Raw genomic sequence first — 22,112 nt, forward strand, 5'->3', positions numbered from 1 at the left:
TGAAAAAAATGGAAGCTGTGTTTTGTTCATCAGTGCAAGACCTTAGGAAGCAAGGTAGATGATTGTGATTGTCTTTATTAGGAGCATAGATATGCCGTCAGCTACCGAGGGAATAGTATAAGCTACATTCATGCTTGTTCGAATATACTCCGAAACTGCCCATCCACGATGAAAATCACCCTTAACGGCTCCCAAGCCGATGCTGTAACTTGAGAACCCCCCCCCCCAAAGAAAAACGAAGATCCTTCTAGAGGGGCAGGGGAAACATTCTCCGTCAGGGTCACAACCCACACTGATAAACTTTCTCATGCATATCATGACTCCAGCCCCTGATAGTTACCCAAATACCCGGGCAATAGACAAGCGACTCATCAACAGAAAGCGAATTCGCCCTCAAAAAAGCCTATACTATACGATAAATACCTCTCGATATCCATATCCCCACTTACCAGTTCCCGCCCTACGCCTCCCGAGTCCTAAATCCCCCTAAGCCCTACATCGACGTCATCCCGAGACCCCTCTTCAGCGAAAACGCCCACCGACGAAAACCACCTACATACATTTCCAACGAAGATCATTTCACTCCCGCTATATACCCCCTCCGGCCAGGGTTGAGAGTATCCTACATGCCAACCAAGCTCTCAATCTTGGTGTTCGTCGCCTCCCCACTCGACTACGCTAGATACAGACACGCATCGCTGTATTTGGAATTTGAACACGCACACGAAACCGAGGCAAAAAAAGCCAATCTCAAGCCCGGTGACTCAAATACAAACACGGAAGATGATATCAAGTCTTCAGTGATGGAGGTGGTCGGGTCACCGGGGTATTTTAGCTTTTATGAGCGAGTGAATACTTCGCCCGTTGCGGCTACTGGTATGTAAATTAGCCTGGTTGATGGAGAATAACTTGACGAATACTTCTTTTCACTGTATCTTTGTGTTGTATCTTGCTGATGGAGTACTATAGGCCTTGCAAAGTCTGTTTATGTGGCCTCTATACCAGACAGTGTCCCCGTGTCGTCATTGCGGGCGACGATATCAGGCACCCCGGTCGCGGATCAAGGTGACTGGAATAGTCAGAATTGGGTTGGTGATGCACTAGGACGATTAGTTACCGCGGGCTATATGGATGCCGAGGATAAAGATCGTGGGTTAGACGATATGGTGGATGTTATACTAGAGGCGAAGGATGAGGAGATTGCATAAGGCTTGTTGTAAATAGAGCTGCTTTTTAATTACGTCCTACTGTATTTTATATCTAATCATAAAGACACTAGAAGTGTGAACTTGGATATTTGTGTTGAAAGGTTTCTCTGATAAACTTGCAGCTTTGCTTTGGAGCTCGTGGGAGAACATAGACAGCAAGTGTCCTTGGATGGAATCATCCTTGGAAAACAATTTGGAAGTTTGGAATTGTGGAAGAAATCAAAGGGCAGGACAAATGCTCGGACCATCCATGCAACGCGCTGCGCACCACGCTAAGAAGACAGTCATCAAGGAAGGCCGGTCAGAAAGGAAGAGGGAAAGCTAAAGGATTTCGAAATCAAATGACCAAGACTGGAGGTGGGACGTACGTCCGGGGGCCAGCTTCGGGTAAAAGAAGAAGAAGGGGTTGAAAAATAATAGAAAACGAAAGGGCCAGGTACAAAAGTAATAAAGACGCCAAGCCCAGGTCTCATGCATACCACATGCGAAAAAGACACGAGAAAGATAATAGGAAGAAGGCCATGCCTAGCGGGATCGTTTTCGCGTTTCCTTTTTGAATGGAGTTCGTAGCTTCGTCATCATCATCTGCGATTGTCGTTCGGTTCCCAATGAATCGGCTCGAAATCTTGGTTCCGGAAATGTGCCTGGTTATACGGCGAACTTTGATAATAATGTCAACAATTATATTCACAATCTCCGTTCAACAGGCTCACTTACTTCTTAAAAGGTGCCGTCACTGGCAGGTGGTTCAAATTTGGTTTCATTACCAAGGGATTCAAGCGAATCTGAGGCCCATCCGATGACCGACTTGGCAGAGAGGTCATGGGAGGAGGCGCCGCAGAAGGCATGGCAGGCGTAGGCGAAGACACTGGTATAGATGGAACAGGTGCATGGCTTTGCATGGGTGACTGGTACATATCCTGGGTAGGTGAAAGTCGGTATGGGCTTGCTGGAGTTGGCGAGACCGATGGTATTGGCGACATGGGGGCACCGCCCATACCAAATGCCGGGTCGGCCATCAAGTTGGGTATAGACATCAAATGGGAGTTGACGTCGAAGGAGAGAGCACCTTGGTCCCAGGGAGAATAGTTAGAAGTCATTGCGTATTGATAGTTGACAACGGGTGCCATATTCACAGTCTGTTCGGCGCGGTAGATGATATCATAGTGGCCCCTACAGAGGTTAGTCATGCGGCTCTGTGCAGGGAGGGTAAGTGGTGGAATAGTCGTGGGTGGTCTTACGGTCGGTATAGCAGACGGATCGTTGCATCACTGGGGCAAGTTGGCGAAAGTTGGTGTGGTGTCACGGCATCTCCCTCACTTCGGTCGAGATAGAGGATCTCAACCCCAAATCCAGCACCCTGAATGACACCATCGACCAAGGCTTGCAAGCCGACTTCGTCGATTTCAGTTCTCACCGTGTCGATCTCCGAGGCACAATATTGTTCCAAAGGGACAGGCAAGAATGCTTGATACCGTACTGCGTTGAGCTTCATCCAGGCGCTGGTCAAAAGCTGCGAGTCTGTCAGCCATCAAATGGTCGGAGCCCATGCAAAAGGCGACTTACTCTGAAGTGCATAAGGATGGAATTTGACTTGTATTCGTTATTGAATGCATTGACCAGGAATGACTCGTCCTGGTCGCCATTCTGGATAGCCTCGGAAGTCTGCGCAAAGACCTCTTCCGTGGCATCAATAAACATCTCATACAGATGTTCTGCATAGCCAACGCGATCCAAAGTGTAAGTGAGGGACTTGATGCGAGCGAGCTCCTGCTCTACACGCAGCATATCTCGAAGGGAAAAGAGAGTTTCAAAGTAGCCAAAGGCCACAGCTAGATAAAGGTTAGCATTATGCTTCACTCGGCTCATATGGAGATATTTTGTTCTCGTACCTCGCCAGCCACAGTTTCCATCGCCCTTCATAGTGCGACTCATAGGGTGTGTGACGGCAAGTGCCTATAGACCATGAGTATTCGGAGGCACGCAACTGATTCCAAGTAAAGACTTACGGATGTTTTTGTGGCGAACGCGGGGTCTGCATTAGCATACTCCAAAGCGATGTTGTGACTTGATTGTTTCGGCGAGACCAGCAGTCCCTGTGGTCATACTTAGCCTCACATCCATCATAGCCTCAAACAAGATCACCTACCGGTACATCTGGCTCGAATTCATTGGACAGCTTCTGAAAACGCTGCATCTCGTCGGGGGAGAGCGTGTTCATGTTGCTTGAGTTGCTCATGGTGGATGGCCCGGGGGCAAAGGCTGCCGATATTGACAGACCTAGTGGGCGAAGAAAAGCTGGCGGGGCAAGAGCGTCCTGGTAACAGCCGTGGAACTTCTGTTTTTCCGGGAACGGATGGTGAGGACCGAAATGATTCCAGGATAGTTTTGACAAGGACATCGCATACAACCGGGGGGATTTTAACAAGCGGAGTGCTTTGTGTGGCTTAGAAGAGTGGTTTCGATCTCCACAGAGTAGAATCAATACGGTCCAATGATCTGATTCTCCATGTTAGAAGAGAAGAGAAGAAGAAACTCGATCAAGGAGGTGGAGAGGATAGGATATAATAGACTCACCGAATGGAAATTGTCATCTCCCCTTAGGGTCTTTTTTCCCTTCTGAGACGGAAGACGGAAGTGTGCCCTGCGATTGTTGTACAAAGCTGCAAGGGGACCCGACACTCTGGAAACTAAACTATTTTGTCAGTAATGAAGACAACGACGCGAACACATGAGAAACAAAACCAAAAAAAGAAAACTATGCAGGTAATGTGATCATTCAGGGTAAATCCAACGAGAGCTTGTCGAATCGGCAGGCTACCAATGAGGATGGCTTGTGGTGGATTTGAAGCCGCTTCGCCACGATATGAAAAGATGGTGGGCAGTTTTTTGTTCCTTCCAGAGCAGCAGATCACGATCTGCGATGTGATTGGACCGAGTGCACTCAAATAATGTTTTGTGATGAAGGGCCCAGGCGGTTCCAGTCCACGAGAAGATCCGAAAACAGCACAGACTCTGTGAATGGGAGGAGGGAATTGGGGATTCAAGAAGAGGAAGGGACGAGGGACCAAGAATCGGGGAAATGGCAAGGAGGATCACATTATCTGATAGTGACAGCTTGGCTCTTGGAGTCAGCTCCAGCGAGGCCGTGATAGTAGTGATAAATGATGTCAGAGTGTTCGAGCTGACGACTTTCCAACGGGCTGCCGCGTCGACGATGGTGGTTGGTAGCAGCGACAAGATCATCCCCCCTCTGAGAGGGTGCACGAACCACTCAGGATGCTCTACCCCTCAGTTTTAGGAGCGTTGACCGCGAATCCCAAGCAAAGACGAAAGAGCGTGAAGATAGCAGACGGAGAAGGTTCCCGGGAGATTCGACCACCAGAGAGTGTGTGGGAGGGGGAAGGCCAGCAGACCGCCCGACCATCCGAGTTGACGCCAGACCGGGTCTTGGAAGATGGAGTAGCCAAGAGCCGCTCGGAATCGGGCAAGGGGAATTGGAAAGAAACAAAAGCAAAGAGCGATCGGGGAGGAGAAAAAAAAAAGCAGGGGGGGGGGAGAGAGAAAGCTCAGACCTTTGGAATTGGGACGTTTGGGCTTCCACGATTAGTACCGGATACACGTGGATGATCTAATCGTGGAGGGGGGAGAGAGACCAGTCGATGTGGATATAATCGGGAGTGGTGGAGAAGGATTGAGGGCGGAATATATGGAACAAATTTGATGAAGAATCAAAGTCGGAAACAAAAAGAAAAAGAATGGAGAGAAGAAGTAAAGAAGAAGAAGAAAATATTGGCGGAGTTCGTGGGAGAAGAGGGGGGGAAAACGTCCCAGCAGATTGGTACTCCGGACAGTTGTGAGGGTCAAGCAAAAGGTAAGAAGGATCGGTGACTATTATGGATTGTTTTTTTTCGGCTTTTAGTTTTTCTAACTGGATAAGACACCGAATGAGTTGACGAAACACGAGGCCAATGGAAAAGAGTCGCTAGCGAGGATGGGGAGCTCTCTGACAGGTGAGGAACCCGCGGGAGGATTGAGTTAGTAGAATAGGATAGAGACGATCTCAAGGGCACGGAGATCTCCCGAGGGAAGAGAAACGGGGAGAGGAGCAAGTAGTAGCAGAGGAATAAAACGAGGAAACAAACCTATAAGAATAGTAGGAAACGTTAGGCCCTCCAGGAACTAAAGTAGTTCGGTAGCTCGTTCCGTACACCCAACCACAATCTTTCCAATAGTCGAGAAATTAGCCAACTCGATCATAATAATAATCAAGCGGGACTAAAGTCCTAGGGATGAAGTAACGATGCACCGTGCCCTCGTGGCCTGACCATTCATATCTTTCCGATCGGAGATGGGATAGTGGCCCCCCCCTCTCCTCGTCGCCCATTCAATCAACATCAGATCCACGCCTGAAGATGCTGATCGTGCCAACACAACCCTACAGCAGCACCCCCCTCTTTCCCAAGCAAACTGCAGGGGAGAATTGGCTGCCCGTCTATACGGGTTTCAAAAATTCTATACAAACAAGTACTGGAGTATCTGTCCTAGCGCTGCTCTCCCCTAACCATGTAAATACTCTAGGTTCTATTAAACTACTTCTCCCTCCATTGTGGACCACTATCTAGTTACTACCCACTCTGTAAGCGCGGCTTCAGCGCGTAAACCCATCTCAAAAGTACAATACACAAAGTACACTGTAAAACAAAGGGAAAGCTTCAAACCGCCCAGCCCCACAGGGTAATAGGACCCCCGATCGTTTCCACTCTACCCCAATAACCAAGTTGGTCAACTACAAATTATGCCGTCGGGAAACCCATCTGTAGGGACATCTCGTTGCACCTATCATAATTCCGAGGTGTGGTTATCATAATCTCTAGGCGTTTGTGATGACTCTGACCTACTCGAATTGTTTGCTACTGTGACTATGAGAGATCATAATCTCCAGAGTACATCATACATCATATATCATCCCACCATAACACGACTATTATCGTTTGACTTCCCAAGAGTGGAGGGCTCTTCAATTCTACCTTCCGGCTAGATCTCGGACAGCCTCTCCGGGTCCCCCCCTCTCTCCCCATCCCTACCCTTTTACCCGTTCCCCAAAAAGCGGGGGTTTTCGAATCTTCCAGTCGTGAAATGCACCCACAGTAGCAACCAGACCTCACGATAGGTGACAACAACACTCCACACACCTCCAACCCTCGTCTCACTGGACCTATCTCGGCCCTAGTTCCCCCAAGTGGGAAAAGCAAAAACAAATGTTTGATCGGTTTCCAACGGGTGACAGGCCCCGCCGTGATTCACGAATGATCGATGGTCCCCATGCACCGGCAGACTGGTCCCCGATGCGCGATGCGCCCTGGGAGGGTTTTCGTTCGAATCAGATTCGTAATTTATCAATCGAGATCGAGATCAAACTACTGGGGAAAATGGTGCACCCCCCAAAATAAAATAAAAACATTAGCAAATAAATCAGCTGGGATTTCTGGGCGTTGGCATGGCTATGGAATGGGCATGAGCCCCTCTCATGATGCGTCTTGCTCGGCTCGCATCGTTAGTTGGTGGGTATTGCCGATCTATCTAGAGCAGCTAGTGACTACTGCTAGGTACAGTGGAGTTTTCAAAAGTTTGAAATCCCGACCAAGCTTCAAAATCATCTCATCGCTTGTGCTTTGGAAGATTGAATCGAGAGATATTACCTGGGCTATCCGAAGAGACAATTCAAAAGATATCCTGCAAGGTTTTTTTACAAACAGAGGAGGCTGAAGCATGTCTGGCTACATCTCTTGTTTCAAATGCTCAACTACAACTGTACAGGACATACCAAATCCCGAAAAAAGAATCCACTTCCTTCCTCTGGTCCGTTCGGCGATCATACTCATCCTAGAGAGTAGATACGGATAAACTTCAGTCAACAATCGAATAATCAGGCATAACCCATCGTCCATGATAGCCCGAATTCAAAATCCAAAATCCAAGATTTCAAGGACTTGGAAAAGCCCAGGGATCGGGCCCACTTTGTATCACATCAGCGCTGTGGCACCTACTATGCAGAGTGGTAGGATTTTAACTTCCTTCTTTGCTTGAAACTTAGTTTCTTGACAGCACGGTTCTTAGGTTCTAAACTTTTCTCTCCTCTTTTCTTTTCTTTTCTGGCCCTGTCCGTCGTCCCAGTATCACCTGGCGCGGCGCTAGGACTCGAATGATAGGCCGAGAGTGGCTGGGGGGGCCATCGTAATCCTAACCGGGGACGTGCGCCTAGGCGAGCCTACAGCCTGTACTGTACCGAGTAGCTTTACTTTGCTGTGCTATCGCTAACGGTTAGGGTTTGGGGGAGGGTAAGCTCTAGGCAAGCTGGTCCTGGTATAGGACAGGTCATGTTGGATGATGTGAGTGTTTAGGCCTTATTTTCTTCATCATCCTGACTATGACGAGGTAAAAGTATCGAGGATTAACATCCTTCCCAACTTCCCTGCCCAGCTTTGCAACCACACACACACCCCCTCCTATCATCGTGAGGTGGGAGGCCTCTGATCACGCCGCGTTAAGAACATGGGTGCGGCTGCTCGTGCGGTGATCAGTGCGGTGCAATCAACGCAGTTGACAGGTCGCCTTCCTTGTGTCCGTGGTGCTGAGCTGAAAAACACCCACACCCCCTAGCAGACCCGGTGTTTGATTTCGATGGGTATGTCAAAGCCCGGGAATGAACTAACTGCGACTCTCCTACCTCTGTGGAGTCAGTTAGCACCAAATCGATTATCAAAATCGATTATCCAGAGTATTATGTGTACAATTTGATTTCCAGTACTTTAAAAATTCGACCTCTCCTCGTACCTGCTGCGCTAGATCAGCCCTCGACTGGTGCATGACCTCGCAAACTCAGATAAGGTCCAAGTCAGCCCAGTAATAGCATCATAGTCCCCCAATGAGATACATATCCGAACTCATGATTCAGGATACCCAAGCCAAGGGGACTATTACTATATACTCTTTTTTCACTATTTTTCTTGGCTCCTCAGCCCCCATCTCTAGTCTAGTTAACTAGACAAATAAAAATGCATTTCCATGAACTACTACCCCATACATACTTTCTTCTAATAATCCTATTCCTAATTCCAAGGTTTCCCCTAGTACACATAAACCAAAAATTCAACATCTTCACATGCATCTCTCCATAACCCTGCCACTAGCAACTAGCTAACGGAGTCTCCTCCGTTTTCCGCCCCCAGAGCCGGAGAGGGGCTGACAGAACGGCCCTTAGGTGCCTAGCCCTGCCCTTTCTCCCTAGCTCACCACACCCAACCCCGACTCCCGTAGCCCGCAGCCTGCAAGACCCGGGTAACCCGGAGCTAACCAACCATTCCAGTATTACGAATCAGTCCGACGCACGATGAGACCGACATGCGTGCCGCACTGCGCGTCGTCATTTGTCCAAGTGCCGGAGGGTGGGACATGACTAGCGAGGGCCCAGATTCCGGGACGTGGGTTGCATCGCTGTTAAGCGCCTCCAGCTATAGGAAGGTAGAGAGTTGGAGGAATGGAGATGGGGGCTGCTGTACGGTACTATGTACAAGTACTGTACATTTGCCGTGGAGAACAGCCTCTACGTCTAGAGTCTAGACAAAGATCCCGCGTAGCGGCGGTGGACTGTGAATCTACTACATATATCACTTTGCACTATGCATATGTACTCGAAAGTCCCGTATGCGGGCTCTGCTGGACGGGAGATATTGCTTTTTTTGCAATGGGGATGGCATGCGCTAGCTGAGGACCGGTAAAAAGAACAAGCAATCAAAATGTGTCTACTAAACTCCGGGTTGAGCAGTGCGGGGAAATCCCTCTACTACGAGGAATTCGAGCAACTTGGTAAAAACGCATGGCTCAGCAGAGCTCGGAAAGTCAATGTTCATCTTATCATGAGATTTTAGCGCCTATGTCATAGCAACTCTAAATTGCGGGGCCTGGTTCGGGTTGAAGTGATGGGCTGTCTGTCGGGAGGAAAAAAGGAAAGACAAAAACGGGCTCTAAACGATGACTGCTCAAGCACAGGCTCTCAGTCATCGATTTGTCGTGTTACACTTTGACCGCTTGCAAGTGTCATAGACTTGGGGGCGCCCGATGTTCACAAGGCTGCAGGATGCACAACAAAGAAAAGCGCGGTGTGAGATGTGACGGTGACCCAGACCCTCTTCCACGTGGACCTCCTCCAGCTCGGCTCCTCGGGTAGAAAGCCATGGTGATGAGGAGAGCCGAGAGATCACCTCTTTCTATCCGTCCTTTTCCACAAATACGAAGCGATGAGGAGATAAGGGAAATCGCGCGGCTCAACCGCGAGAGCGACATGAGAATCCCGCAGGTACCAGACACATGCGGTGGGGACAAACTAGATTAGGGGGAGAAGCCGATGCTAGCGTGGAATGGGTGGCCCAGCTAAGACCGGCTTACACCGCGCCAGCCACCTTTCCCCCCAGAATCCGACCTCGGTGTTCCCTTCGGCGCGCATTGATCGATCTGAGAGCGCTAGGAGAGTCGTCGCCAAAGCTCGGGGTAAAGACGGGGCCGCTCTGGCCGTGACCACCTTCATCGGGACGGAAGCCCTCGCCGTTGAGAGCGGTTTGCCAGAGACTCTTGAGGGATGAGCTCCACTCCTCCAAGGCACACAGTCGTTCCACATCGCTCGCACTCTCGACAACTACCGTGCCGTTCTCTTGGTCGATCTTTGCGTTGAGCTTCTTGTCGAGAATCAGGAAGCTCAGGATCTCCAGTACCTCGTGCACGGAGATCTTGATATGCTTGGAGATGAACTGGAGCGAGAAGCGGGTGTACGGCGCGATCAGCTTCAGAATGGCCTTGGTGCGCATGTTCCGGCTGACCTCATCAATGTTCTCCGCAATGAACGGGTCAGCCAACACGTCGGGGTGCTTGCTCAGGACGGCTTCGTAGGCATGGATGTCGTCGCGTTGGAACGCATCCACCAGGTCAGTCATGGCGGAGATCCGAGGATCATTCTTGTAGGGCTTGGTCTCTTGCGAGTCGAACGGATTGATGTCGGACTTCATCAACATGGTGGTCAGGACCAAGTACTTCAGCACCTGGATTCGTTGCATGGAGCCGGCCTCGTCGTAGTTGCGGAATGACTCGAAAAAGTCACTCTGGGCCTCCTCCCAGTTCTCCTCGCTCATATGCATCTTGCCACCGCACTCGCGAATGATGCCCATGATCTTGGGGTGGGGAACAGCGGATCGAACTCGCAATGCTCGCTGGTAGAGAGCCTTGAGGCGCTTATTATTCTTCATCTCGGCGTACATCTGGATCTCCAGGGCGTATAGCTCCAGCAAGTAAGTGCCCTTGCTGCTGTCGTCCGTTCCATCCTCCCGCTGGCATGCCCGGTGCAATTCCTTCACCTTCTTGGCCAGCTGAGTGTATTCTTTGCGGTCCAGCCATAGCCGGGACAGCTTGATGTTCGTCTTCAGCCACAGGCGTTCGTTATTCGTATTCTGGAATGAGTCGAGTGTGAGGGAGTAGAACTGTTCCATGCATTGATATGCCTGAGCGTCGTCGGAGCCCTTTTCGATGTAGTCGAGCATGTTGTTGATAGACTTTTCGGAGTAGTTTCGAGTGACAGCGGACTTGACATATGTGAGGAGTTCGCGATAATGCTCGACAGCCTAAGGAAAAAGGGTCAGCTCGCAGCTCCGTTGGGGAGCTAGATCGCGTTGCCTACATCACTGTAGCGTCCAAGCTTGAACTCCAGCTTGATCGCTTGTTTCAATCCTTTGAATCCCCTGTAGGAGGAACGGCCAGTTAGCTACTTGGCGATATGGTCCAGCTGCTGAGAGCCTCGTACCATTCACTTTTATCTTGTTCCATCGGAGGCAAGCCAAGGAATTCATCCACAGCCTCCTCCGGGTTATCCACCTTCATCTGCTTCGCATTGTAATATTTGTTTTCGATTCCAATATCGGCGGATTCGTCATCTTCATCATCTTCGTATTCAAAGTCGTAGCTGCAGTCAGATAGGTTAGCTCAGTCTGAGAGAGTGGTGAGCGGAGACCAGGCGCGGGGGGTCTTACTCCTCGTCAGCCGAATCTTGCATGAAATCGTCGTCGTCAGACATTTTGTCGAACTGAGTTTCGTGAGAAAGGCGCTAATAAAACGAAAGAATGAGGACGTGGTATGGAGGAAGAAGAGAGAAGGGTGGTTGTCGCGGGGTGTTTGGAAGGAGCTTTGAGGTTGGTGAACGATAAACTGAGGTCCGGAGAGCTGCGAGAGGCTCCGCCTTTGGATATCACTCACTCCCCGCCTGAGGCCACCAATTGAATCTCCTCGCAGCCCTTTGCGTTTAATCATTTGGTTAATTTATTTGGCTACGAGAGGACTTCTTTCTTTCCATCTTTATCATGCTGGTCGCCTGAAATACGCAATACATTGCGTGTCTAGCAAACTTATGGAGCAGCAAAGGATTTCGGGGGCCTGTTACTTCTGCCACGGAGTATACATCGTAGGGCCAGGAAAGCATGGAACCACCCTGTCCCCAATTCCAGAGACCCTAGTAGCTCCAGTCCGTACTGTACTTAATTCTAATTGACTACTCCGATGACATTCTCTGGTACTCGAGGGATAGCAAGTTGCAAATCAAACTAGCGATAAGCAAGACTGCACAATCACCGATTGGTGACCCCCTGTCCCCAAACTCCAAGACCCCGTCATAGACACAAACACACAGAGCAGTAGAGAAGCAAAGACATTCAATTAGATTTTTCCCCTGGAACTGCCCGAGAAAAGAAGTCTGCGGCAGCCGAGCAAAGTGGACCAGAAGGGGTGTGTGGAAGGAAGGTTGGAGGTACCTTATTCGCCGATCCCTTTTCAGGGCGCGATGTCATCGACTCGGGGCTGGAATGGCATTTCCTCTTCCCCGATCCAACTTCCCCCTCCTCCTCCCATTTCGCCCTAACCACGCGCCCGAGATTATATTCGTCATACTGGTCTGATTCTTATTATTGAACTATATTCACAGTGACCTTGACTATTCCCCCTGAATTACGCCAGTCGCAATGGAGCTATGCGGGCGTCAGAAAGTCGTCCAGCGCAAGATGGTGCTACTGTCAGTTGGGACCTGAGTTCTTTGCGCAATATGATCCGGTACTAATGGATATATTCTACAGAGGTGACGGTGCCTGCGGCAAGACTTCGGCGCTGAATGTGTTTACAAGAGGGTGCGCAATCTCCAGAACCCCCCCCCCCCCCCCCTTCTCCCCCTCTCCGTCCAGCTTCCCCACACGTACTCGAGCAGGGAGCAGACAGCTAACACGTCTTGACTATAGATTCTTCCCAACGGTTTAGTAAGGATACTCCAATCGAGACTCGACGGTTATATACCATCGTTCGCCAGCTATACTAACCGCTTTTTACTGTCGCGCAGTGAGCCCACTGTCTTTGGTATGCGCATAATCACCATGGTTACGAAGGTACAATCTCGTCGCTAACTACTATATCTATAGAGAATTATGTCCACGGTATGAAACTCGCCGAGTAACCCATTCACCACGCACCACATACTCATGCGCGCAGATATCTTTGTCGATAATGTACATATGGAGTTGTCGCTATGGGACACGGCCGGACAGGAGGAATTCGATCGGTTACGCGCGCTCTCCTACGAGGATACGCACGTCCTGATGTTGTGCTTTAGTGTAAGGCATAAGACAAAGGAACACCGTCGGAGGATTATGCTCACAGCTGGATATAGGTCGACAGCCCGGACTCCTTCGAAAACGTCGGGTCCAAGTGGATTGCCGAGATCAACGAGAATTGCCCTGGCGTGCGGGTCGTGCTGACCGCGCTCAAGTGTGATTTGAGGAAAGATGAGGAGATGAATGATAACCCGAATACTATCACGTTTGATCAGGGTCTGGCTAAGGCCAAGGAGATTGGCGCTGTGAAGTACCTGGGTATGTGGTCTGCAATCTGCAGAAGTATAATGGCGAGACTTGGAGCTAACAAATATGGCAGAATGCTCGGCCGTTCAAAACCGCGGCATCAGAGAGAGCTTCTACGAAGCGGCCAAGGTCGCTCTAGATGTCAAGCCCGCCGGGGGCAAGAGCGCGGGCTCGTCGTGTGTCATTCTGTAAAACGTGGTGCGCGGGATAGCTCACTATTTTTGGCTTTACCTATGCGTCTCTTACTGCCCAGCACACGCTCGGCAATATTTCGTTTTCCGTCCTCCTTCCCTCTGTTCTTGCTATTGCGCTCGTTGATTCCCCTTTGCATTTCATGTTGATTTCCGGGTCAACCATGACCCTTTTCTTTCTGGGACCTGGACACATCAGATTATTGGCTGAATAACCAGTGCTCCCCCTCTCCTTTGCATGGCTCCGTCCTCTGGCTTATCGAAGCATTTCAGCGAGGTTGGCTCTTTACCATTACTCTATTATCTACCCTCCAGATCTACCTATATAATGCTTATTGAATTGATCATTCCTCCAATTCACACTATCCATCCTCCCACCCAATTCGCCTGGTTCATATGGCACTGTCATCAATTCCGATATACAATTATAACCGCACACCATCATCTCATAACCTCAAAGCAGCAAGTCCTCCTCTTTAACAGGATAAACCTCCTCAATCTTCTCCCCATCCCCCTTTTTACACGCAAAATCCTCATTAACCCTCTCCACAAACCTCTCCACAAAAGCAGCCGCAACCTCATCAATCCCAACCCCCGTCACACCAACCCCCTCCAAACTAGTCGCCTCTTTCCCTTCAAGCCCACACGCTACAATCTGTCGAAAATACCACATCGGCTCCTCGGTAACATTCAAGCCAATTCCAAAACTGCTAATATTCCGTCTCAAATGCACACCCACCGCGGTAATCTTCTTCGGTGGTACCGAGCTCGACCCCGAGCCCGTCTTGTCTGATACCCATACACCGGGGTCTTCCGTGACGAACCCGTTTACCCCGTATTGCTTCAACAAGTCGATGACGCTGTTTTCTAGGACCCGGATGTGACACCGCGGTGTGAGATTGAGCCGTTTCAGATCTAGGATTGTATATGCGACCATCTGCCCCGGTCCGTGGAATGTAGTCTGGCCACCGCGTAGCGTGGGGTGATACTCCGCCTTCGCCGGGTTTGGCCCCGAGGGCGTGAGTAGTGCGCGAATTGGTTCGAGAGGCGGTGGCAGCGAGAGGTTTAGTGGGTCGGGTGGAGAGGTGTTCGAGGGGGGGCAGGTCGCGGCGGCCGGTGGTGTAGACGGGGTTTGGGGTGAAGGTGATGATAGTCGGGTCTGGGGGTGGCGGGGGTGTTTGTTGTATGGAATTGCATGTGCGGATTGGATCTTGCGGGGATGGTGAGGACAGTCTTTTGTGTGTGAGGAAGCGGGTTGTGAGGGCTTGTTGGAGGGCGGAGACTCGGGTGAAGGGTGTGGTGTTTGGGAGGTGGAGGTGGGCGAGTCTCATTTTTGCAGGTGTGGTTGAGAGATTGATGGATATTGAGGGTTCTGGGGTATTGTCGGCGGTAGTTTAGAAGCTGTCGTGGTTCATTGTTGAGCTGGGAATTGAGATATGGGTTTTCCTCGGAGATGTGAGGTCAGTGGACTTTTGGGTTGCGGAGAAGCTGGGAGCTCCGGGCTGATAAGGTTTGATAAGTGTGACACCCGCTTTACTCCGATGGTACATTGAAAAATATCTGATCTGGTAGAGTAAAAGTCCGTTACATGACGATAGATCTTATGTTCATATTGCTTCATTGCTCATTTCATCTTCTTACTCCTTCCATAATGGTACTTGTATCTTTGCAACACGTGAACAGGCTAAATGAAAACTGGCTTTTGCAAGTCCGATGTCTTGCGAATTGGACCAAATTCAACATTTCAGCTTAGCATCGAATGGAACAAAGTGAGAATCCCTCACAAAAGAAACCTCAACATGACTTGACTATGTCATGGCGAGTCTAACATCCCGAAGGATGCTCTGACTATACGCCATTGACCAGACCAGCCTGCGCATCCTGAGGCAGCAAAACCCAGTCACGGACTCCACCCTTCCAATCCGCAATGCGGCCCTCACGCACTTGCACCGTAACTACCCGTACATCGCCATCAATGGACATACTCGGGCGGCGGGCACTGGGATCATTCCGCTGTTGCTGCCCAAAGAGGTTGATCTCCTCTTCCTCGAAGGTGTTGTTCTCCAAGTGACGCTCCTTGCACCAAGACTCCTCCTCGGAGCCCGGCTCAAGGAAGCGTGCCTGACCGGTAATCGTGGTCGAGATGCTGGACAAAGCACTGGTGTTCAGGTTGAGCAGGAGGCTGGCGAGCGAGGAGCGGGTGGCCGCGGGGGGAGGAGAGCCTTCCCGTTCTCCCTGGGCATTGGGAGCCCGGGTAGGGGGCCGATGGGACACCCAGTCGTGAACCAGGAGCGAGACGCGTGGGTTGGATAGGAGGTGGTTGGTCTTGCGGGACGCGGGGTTGGTAGTCATGATGATGGTCGGGTAGGGGTCGTAGGGAGTCGACGGGAGATAGGTGTAGGACATGAGAGAGATGTGCGGGGTGAGGTTATCACATGTTGCTAGATGCAGCTGGGATTATAGCTCGAGTTAGCTTTGCTTTTGCCCAGATGGGATAGATTTGGTCTCGAGTCCCGGGCAATGGTGGGCCACATACGAAGCGGGAGTTCTTCAAGCAGGTCACGACCTCGGAGGGCAGGGAAGTTGCCTCATGAGGATGAGTAGTCGTGGCTGAGGCCTCATAAGAGAGGGGAGGGTTAAGAGATTCCGCCATGATTGTAGGAGAAGGGATCAACAAGAGACTCGAGATCGAACACTGGACATGGGCCAGGTCTGGAGGGTCTGGATGTGGGATGCTCGATTTGCCGGGCGGTGAGCAGCGGGTATCGACGTCATGGAGTGCATTTTGCCTGGAGAGACAACATCCAGCAGTCAGTAGCTTAAGGTTAGTGTAGTAAATGGGGATTGATTGGCTATTTACTCTAGAGATCCCAAGCAGTGGAAATGACACGGCCGTAGATAGCCGAGTCTAAAGTCTAACTGTCAGGGTTCTTCACCTTACAGTCTTACACAGTGTATCACTCTTAACGCGACAACCTCCAGGTCCAATTTCCAGCGGCCCAGGAATGTGGAGTCTGGCTGGATCCCATTCGTCATGATGGCGAAAAGCGAGCGATACCAGTGACGATCATCCGTCGGGGGGAGGCAAAGGACTTTGAATCTCCGATTATTACGAGCAATGCAGGGGATAAATCGCCGATGTTCGCAAGTTTCCCTGTTTCCACGGCCGGGAGATAAGCCGGTAGCAAGAAGAAATACATAGTTCGAAAGTACTTGGAAAGTAGAGTAAGTAGCTGGGGCCTAGTCCTCGACGCGTTGATATGAGACTATCACTGTTTAGGAAGCTCAGCCACATGTATAGATACCGTATTTCGATGTCATCATGACCTTTTGCCCTTCCTTCCTCAGAAATACTGGAGATAAACAAGTGGCCCTCCTACTTATACGAAGGACATACCTCCATAACTATTCCTAAAAACTGGTACCAATTAACTACCAAATCTTAAAGCTAGTCGGGTTAGTCAACCACTTTTGACCCCCCAAAGTACAGAAAGTACTAAAGTACCGGACCCGAAAGCTCACCTTTTTCCCCGCACCAACTCCAGCTCCTCCCCCAGGTCTCTCTTGCAGACCGGCGATCAAATCAGTTCTCTGCTCATAGTCAGCAACGGGCCCTAACACGGAGATCTGCCCTCCGTGACTGTTGAAATCATTCCGCCGATACTCGTTTCCCCCCGGATTTCACTCGGGGCACGCACTCGTCGCGTGCTTTTACTTTCGAGCTTGTAGCTTAGTGTTTCCCCAATCCCACCACCACCACCACCCCTGCTCTTCTTGCCTAGCAATCACTGCCTCCTCTTTTCCTCTTCCTGCCCCTCTTTCCAATTCAACTTGTCCTCTCTTCGATCTCCTCTCCCCACTTGTGACTATCCTTCTAAACTCCTTCAGTCCCTTCAGTCGTCTGATTTCCACTTCCCCACTCACCAAGGCTCCGTCCTTGCCACTTCCCTCCCTTCCCATTCTTCAACAACAAAGCAAGCTCTCTTCCTCTTCTCTTTGCCTACTCTAATCTACCCCCATTTCCCTCCCTTTCTGTATCAAATTCATTCCATCCTTTTCCTCTCGAGCACACCTTCCACCATGCTGGGTCCGCGCTTCATCCGCCCGGCAACCACCTCGCTGGTGCGGCCCTTCAGCTCCTCCGTCGCGGCCTGCCGCGCCCCTTCCATCAGAGACCTCACGGCCGATTCGGCAGAGTTCCATCGTCGACAGAAAGAGTTTCGCGAGAACCTCGAGGAGGCCCGCAAGAGAAAAGAACTGCAAGAGAGTCAGTCCGTCGCTGCTTCTACTTCTGCCCCCTCATCCTCCACCTCTTCTATTTCCCGTGAGTCCGCTCCCACTGCTCCGCATGTGAGCAATGCGAGCACTTATGACCGAGTTCGTCCTGCTTTTGATGCAGCTGAGACTCTTGACCATTCGGCATTGGGCTCACTCGCCACGCACCGTTATCTAGGAGAAGAACAAGCCACGGAGTCTGGGTCCAAGCGTGGCCCTTTATCCTCGCTGATTTACGGCACCAAGGAAGGTCAACATTTCGATAAGGACATTGAACGGTCTTTCTCCCAGGTGCTCGCTCGCGGCAAGTACGTCCACTCGATCGTGTTCCATGAAGTCAAGCCCGACAAGGTCGACGAGTATGTGGAGCTGGTGGGCCAGTGGTACCCCCGCATGGCGGGCACCGAGGAAAACCGGGTCAACCTAGTGGGCAGTTGGCGCACGCAAGTGGGTGACAACGACACCTTTGGTAACCTTTCTTTTCCCTTCGTGTACTGTTTTGGATAGTTCCAGAATGAGTGGCTAATCCTTGTCCCTTTTTTCTTTACCGTTTTTACAGTTCACATCTGGGAATACCAGAAATACGAAGGATATCATGCCTCCCTGCACAACATTGCCAGCCACCCCGAGTTCCCGGCGTTCGATCGTAAGCTCAAGAGCTTGATCAAGAGCAAGAAGACGTCTCTGATGCAAGAGTTCTCGTTCTGGCCTACGACTCCACCTCGAAAGCTGGGTGGCTTGTTTGAGCTCCGATCGTACACTCTGCACCCAGGCAACCTACTGGAATGGGAGACGCACTGGCGTCGCGGTCTGCACGCCCGTCGCGAGGTGATGGAAGGAGTGGGCGCGTGGTTTGTCCAGATTGGTGACTTGAACACTGTCCACCACCTGTGGCAGTTTGCAAACCTAGAGGAGCGCAAGATCCGCCGGGAGCAGTCATGGGGTGTGGAAGGATGGGCTGAGACGGTGCACAAGACGGTTCCTCTAATCCAAAGCATGCAGAGTCGAATCCTTGTGCCGATGCCCTGGAGCCCCGTGGGTTAAACAAACTTGGCCAAGATTGTGGGAACCACCGAAGCAGGGGGACGGTGGAAGATTTTCCCTGGCTGCTTTTCCCCCACGCCTATATTGTTCTTTCTATCAGGATCTTCGAGGTTTTGCAGACCCCGGATTCTTGCACGATGGCCGCGGCCCTCCCGCGCAAACGTGCCAAGTTGTGTCGAGGATGTTGAGAAGTCTGGCGAAGCTATTCCCGCTGTAGGTCTATAGTTCTGTATCATGTACCTAGGCATGGTGCATCAATCCAAGCATACATTACAACTTCCATCTTCCAGTCTTGATCCTGCCGCTGTCCTCTCTTCTCGTGACGGACCGTGTTCCCATGAGTCTAACCGAAAGAGCAAAGGCCTCGGGTAACCCCACCTCTTGGACCTCCTGGACGGCCGATCACGTCCCTGCGATGCTTTTCATTGGCACCGCGGTGAGTACCACCGCAACCGCGTCTCGCTATGGCACGTGGGCTACCGAGCGGTGCTGAATGTATATTCTGAGGTTCTTCAGGGGTAGGTGTATATAGAGAGAGGATAGATCTGTAGATTCTACATATGATGGATCAATAATAAATCAAAAATAACCGGAGTTGGTATCGCCGAGAAAAAAATATATATATCCAAAAAGTAGGTGGTTGTTGTTGTGCTGGCCTCTCTGCAGCCAAACAGAAAAAAAAAAAGGCCTCGCCGATCTCGACGTCGCCCAGCGCCCCATCTTTTCCGGCCTTCGCTCCGCTCCCCAACAGCGGGGCCCTTTAATTTAGTTTGACCGTCTCCTGCCTTTTTTTTTTTCCCTTTCCTCCTTCCAGGGCCTTCACCTGCCTAACGCCGTCACGAATTTCCTTCCCTCCTACACCTTCCAAATAACCCTCCTCCGTCCGCTCCGCTCCCCTTCGAACGACGCGTCTGCCGCTACGCCTTAGCCTAGCCGCTGCCGAAGCTTGTTTGGCTCAAGACCCACGCCCGAGCTAGGGATATATGCGTTGAGAGAAAGAGAAAACGTTGGGTTACGGACTACAGACACGCGATACAGGACATAGGACTGCTTCCCTTGGGCACTGCGGTGGAATACACAGGACGATCGAAGGACAGATCTAGGACAGAGAGTCCACGTTTTCGCAATGGTCTACATTCGGCAACATGTTTTGCCAAACTTGCGTAACTACAAGTACGCGGGTGTTGATCACTCGTTGATCAGTCGCTATGTCCTTAAGCCGTTCTACAGCAAATGTGTTATCCATTTGTTTCCCATGAACATGGCGTGAGTGTTCCTCTTCCTTCTCTTCCTGCGCGAGGCCCAAGCTGCCTCGCTCCAAGCTTCAGGACAGTTGTCACTGGCTTCTGGCTTGGAGATGCCAGCTTGCGCGCAGCGATCTTGATGTCCGGGACAGTCTGGCTAACGAGCTTCTTCACTTTCTCGCGCGCAACAGACCCAACCTCGTAAGTGTCCTGCTCCTTGTTCTCTTCTTTTACTGTTTTTGGCAACACGCGCTGCAAAACATAAGAACCTTAATTAATGGCCCGGCTTCTAGATCACCCTGACCGGATTCCTGTTCGTGGTACTTAATTTCCTTACCGTGATGTGGTACAACCCCGGCATGGACACGGATTGCCCGCCCTGGGTGTACGCAAGCTGCGCGATTGGCATGTTTTTGTATCAGACTTTTGATGCGGTGGACGGCATGCAGGCGTACGTTTCATCCGATCCGGGTTGGAGTCAAAGTACTCGTTGCTGATCTGATATAGGCGGAGGACGAGGCAGAGTGGGCCGCTGGGCGAGCTCTTTGATCACAGTATGTTATGAACTGCTTAGATTGCGAACAGTTGATCAGGTGAAGAAAGGATGAACTAACTTTGTCTAGGCGTTGACGCTTGTAACACTGCCTTGGGTGTGCTCATTTTTGCCGCCGCAATGAACCTTGGAAACTCTTGGATGACCATCTTGAGTCTTTTTGGATGTAAGCTGCAAGACCCTCGTCAGGCTATCGAGTCTTCCCATCTAACAAGGCTTTTTTTTCAGCGACTATGACCTTTTACGTCCAAACTTGGGACGAATTCTACACTCAGGTGCTGACTCTCGGTGTCATTTCGGGCCCCGTCGAGGGAGTCCTGACTCTCTGCCTCGTCTACGCCATCACCGCTTACATGGGCGGCGGCAGCTTCTGGCACCAACCGATGCTCGAGACCCTCGGTGTCGCCAAGCCTAGCTTCGTCTCAGACCAAGTGTATCAGATGCCCTTTACGCAGTGGTACCTGGTGTACGGTGCGTTTGTGCTCTTCTTCGCCACGGGCTCGAGCGTCTGGCACGTTATGCAGGTGCGCCGCCAGCGCGGTCTGGACCCTATCGCTCCGCTATACGGCCTGCTGCCCATGGTCGCCATCTGGACCCTTGTCCCGGCCTATCTGTACCTGCAGCCCGCGATCCTGGAGAACTACACCATTGCTTTCTCGTTGTATGTTGGTCTGGTTAACGCCTACGCGGTGGGCCGCATGATCGTCGGCCACTTGGTGCAGTCTGGATTCCCGTACCACAACATCCTGCTATACCCTCTGGCTCTCGGTGTGCTGGACAGCGCCGGAGCGGCAGTCGGTCTGTGGGCAACCCCCGTGATTGGACAGGGGTCCAACCAGGTCATGTTTGTGTTTGGATGCCTTGGACTGTCGATCGGTATCTATGGTAGCTTCGTGGTAAGTCTTGTTGTCGCGTGTTGTTCTTTTTGAGTTGTTTTTTTCTGATTATCTTGTTTAGTTTGACGTGATCACTACCATCTGCGACCACATCGACATCTGGTGTTTGACCATCAAGCACCCGTACGTCGAGGAGACCGAGCGCAAGGACGGTGCGGCCATCAAGGCTCACGTCGAGGGTGCGGCGAAGAAGAACCTATAAAGCCGTCATTCGCAGACTGGTGTGTAGCGTCGTGCATTGTTGGGTGCACTTGTAATTAGACTCGTATGTGAAGGTCAGTTCAACCTGGATCACCATGAGTCAAATACCGAAAAAGCATTTCGCTTTATTTGGTGAATTGCGGGGAGACGTCGAGACCACGATTGGTGGGTTGGACTCGCGGTCGGAACATTATTTGAGGAGGCGGCAAGACCAGCGGGGATGTGGTCCTAATGATTCTGTTTTCAGCCAGTACATAAGCTTTGCAACATCGGTTTGCTCGGTGTTATAGAATTTTTAAGTGTAATGTGAGATGTTTCAACGAGTGTATGTGATGTGTATGCATAGTAACAAGTATAGATAACAGCCAGAATGATCGATTGTTGATAAGCACTTGACTGCTTGCCCGATTGTCCAGGCAGACCCTTGGAACTGGCGGGCAGAACCAAAGCGGTGTGCCCTGGGCGGTACAATTGGCGGAAGCTCATCCACCACGCCTGCCCGAAACGAGCAGTCAAGCGAGGGCACAAACCCTACCCCATCAAATCCTCTCAAACTTC

The 22,112-nt window shown here is 51.0% G+C and overlaps 8 protein-coding genes across 8 annotated transcripts; 4 read left to right on the top strand and 4 right to left on the bottom strand.

Annotated features, from left to right (window-relative positions):
• Nucleotides 1–626: 626 nt before the first annotated feature.
• N7496_004852 (uncharacterized protein) lies at nucleotides 627–1,208 on the top strand (the record flags this gene model as incomplete). The annotated part of the gene is made up of 2 exons (XM_056697781.1): nucleotides 627–876; nucleotides 970–1,208. The coding sequence occupies 2 exons, from the start codon at nucleotides 627–629 to the stop codon at nucleotides 1,206–1,208; spliced, it is 489 nt and encodes a 162-aa protein (XP_056556306.1).
• Nucleotides 1,209–1,789: 581 nt separating this feature from the next.
• N7496_004853 (OTU family ubiquitin thioesterase) lies at nucleotides 1,790–3,609 on the bottom strand (the record flags this gene model as incomplete). The annotated part of the gene is made up of 7 exons (XM_056697782.1): nucleotides 1,790–1,868; nucleotides 1,926–2,381; nucleotides 2,450–2,721; nucleotides 2,775–3,040; nucleotides 3,101–3,164; nucleotides 3,218–3,304; nucleotides 3,358–3,609. The coding sequence occupies 7 exons, from the start codon at nucleotides 3,607–3,609 to the stop codon at nucleotides 1,790–1,792; spliced, it is 1,476 nt and encodes a 491-aa protein (XP_056556307.1).
• Nucleotides 3,610–9,658: 6,049 nt separating this feature from the next.
• N7496_004854 (uncharacterized protein) lies at nucleotides 9,659–11,328 on the bottom strand (the record flags this gene model as incomplete). The annotated part of the gene is made up of 4 exons (XM_056697783.1): nucleotides 9,659–10,879; nucleotides 10,936–10,996; nucleotides 11,059–11,217; nucleotides 11,285–11,328. Coding segments are annotated over 4 exons (1,485 nt in total), but the record flags the coding sequence as incomplete, so codon positions are not given.
• Nucleotides 11,329–12,265: 937 nt separating this feature from the next.
• On the top strand, nucleotides 12,266–13,342 carry rho3 (Rho family GTPase RHO3; the record flags this gene model as incomplete). The annotated part of the gene is made up of 7 exons (XM_056697784.1): nucleotides 12,266–12,315; nucleotides 12,377–12,427; nucleotides 12,634–12,650; nucleotides 12,713–12,727; nucleotides 12,783–12,904; nucleotides 12,961–13,162; nucleotides 13,224–13,342. 7 exons carry the CDS (start codon nucleotides 12,266–12,268, stop codon nucleotides 13,340–13,342), a joined length of 576 nt encoding a protein of 191 aa, XP_056556309.1.
• A 453-nt stretch (nucleotides 13,343–13,795) lies between these two features.
• N7496_004856 (lipoyl(octanoyl) transferase LIP2) lies at nucleotides 13,796–14,672 on the bottom strand (the record flags this gene model as incomplete). The annotated part of the gene is made up of 2 exons (XM_056697785.1): nucleotides 13,796–14,278; nucleotides 14,331–14,672. The coding sequence occupies 2 exons, from the start codon at nucleotides 14,670–14,672 to the stop codon at nucleotides 13,796–13,798; spliced, it is 825 nt and encodes a 274-aa protein (XP_056556310.1).
• Nucleotides 14,673–15,189: 517 nt separating this feature from the next.
• Nucleotides 15,190–15,994, bottom strand: N7496_004857 (pyridoxamine 5'-phosphate oxidase family protein; the record flags this gene model as incomplete). The annotated part of the gene is made up of 2 exons (XM_056697786.1): nucleotides 15,190–15,792; nucleotides 15,878–15,994. 2 exons carry the CDS (start codon nucleotides 15,992–15,994, stop codon nucleotides 15,190–15,192), a joined length of 720 nt encoding a protein of 239 aa, XP_056556311.1.
• A 1,427-nt stretch (nucleotides 15,995–17,421) lies between these two features.
• N7496_004858 (NIPSNAP family protein) lies at nucleotides 17,422–18,660 on the top strand (the record flags this gene model as incomplete). Its single annotated transcript, XM_056697787.1, has 2 exons — nucleotides 17,422–18,085; nucleotides 18,176–18,660. 2 exons carry the CDS (start codon nucleotides 17,422–17,424, stop codon nucleotides 18,658–18,660), a joined length of 1,149 nt encoding a protein of 382 aa, XP_056556312.1.
• Nucleotides 18,661–19,786: 1,126 nt separating this feature from the next.
• N7496_004859 (aminoalcoholphosphotransferase) lies at nucleotides 19,787–21,555 on the top strand (the record flags this gene model as incomplete). The annotated part of the gene is made up of 7 exons (XM_056697788.1): nucleotides 19,787–19,926; nucleotides 20,036–20,105; nucleotides 20,198–20,355; nucleotides 20,412–20,458; nucleotides 20,528–20,623; nucleotides 20,686–21,353; nucleotides 21,415–21,555. 7 exons carry the CDS (start codon nucleotides 19,787–19,789, stop codon nucleotides 21,553–21,555), a joined length of 1,320 nt encoding a protein of 439 aa, XP_056556313.1.
• Between the last annotated feature and the right edge of the window lie 557 nt (nucleotides 21,556–22,112).

The sequence above is a fragment of the Penicillium cataractarum genome, assembly GCF_028827025.1.
Source record: "Penicillium cataractarum strain IBT 29864 chromosome Unknown utg000004l, whole genome shotgun sequence".
NCBI classification, from domain to species: Eukaryota; Fungi; Ascomycota; class Eurotiomycetes; order Eurotiales; family Aspergillaceae; genus Penicillium; species Penicillium cataractarum.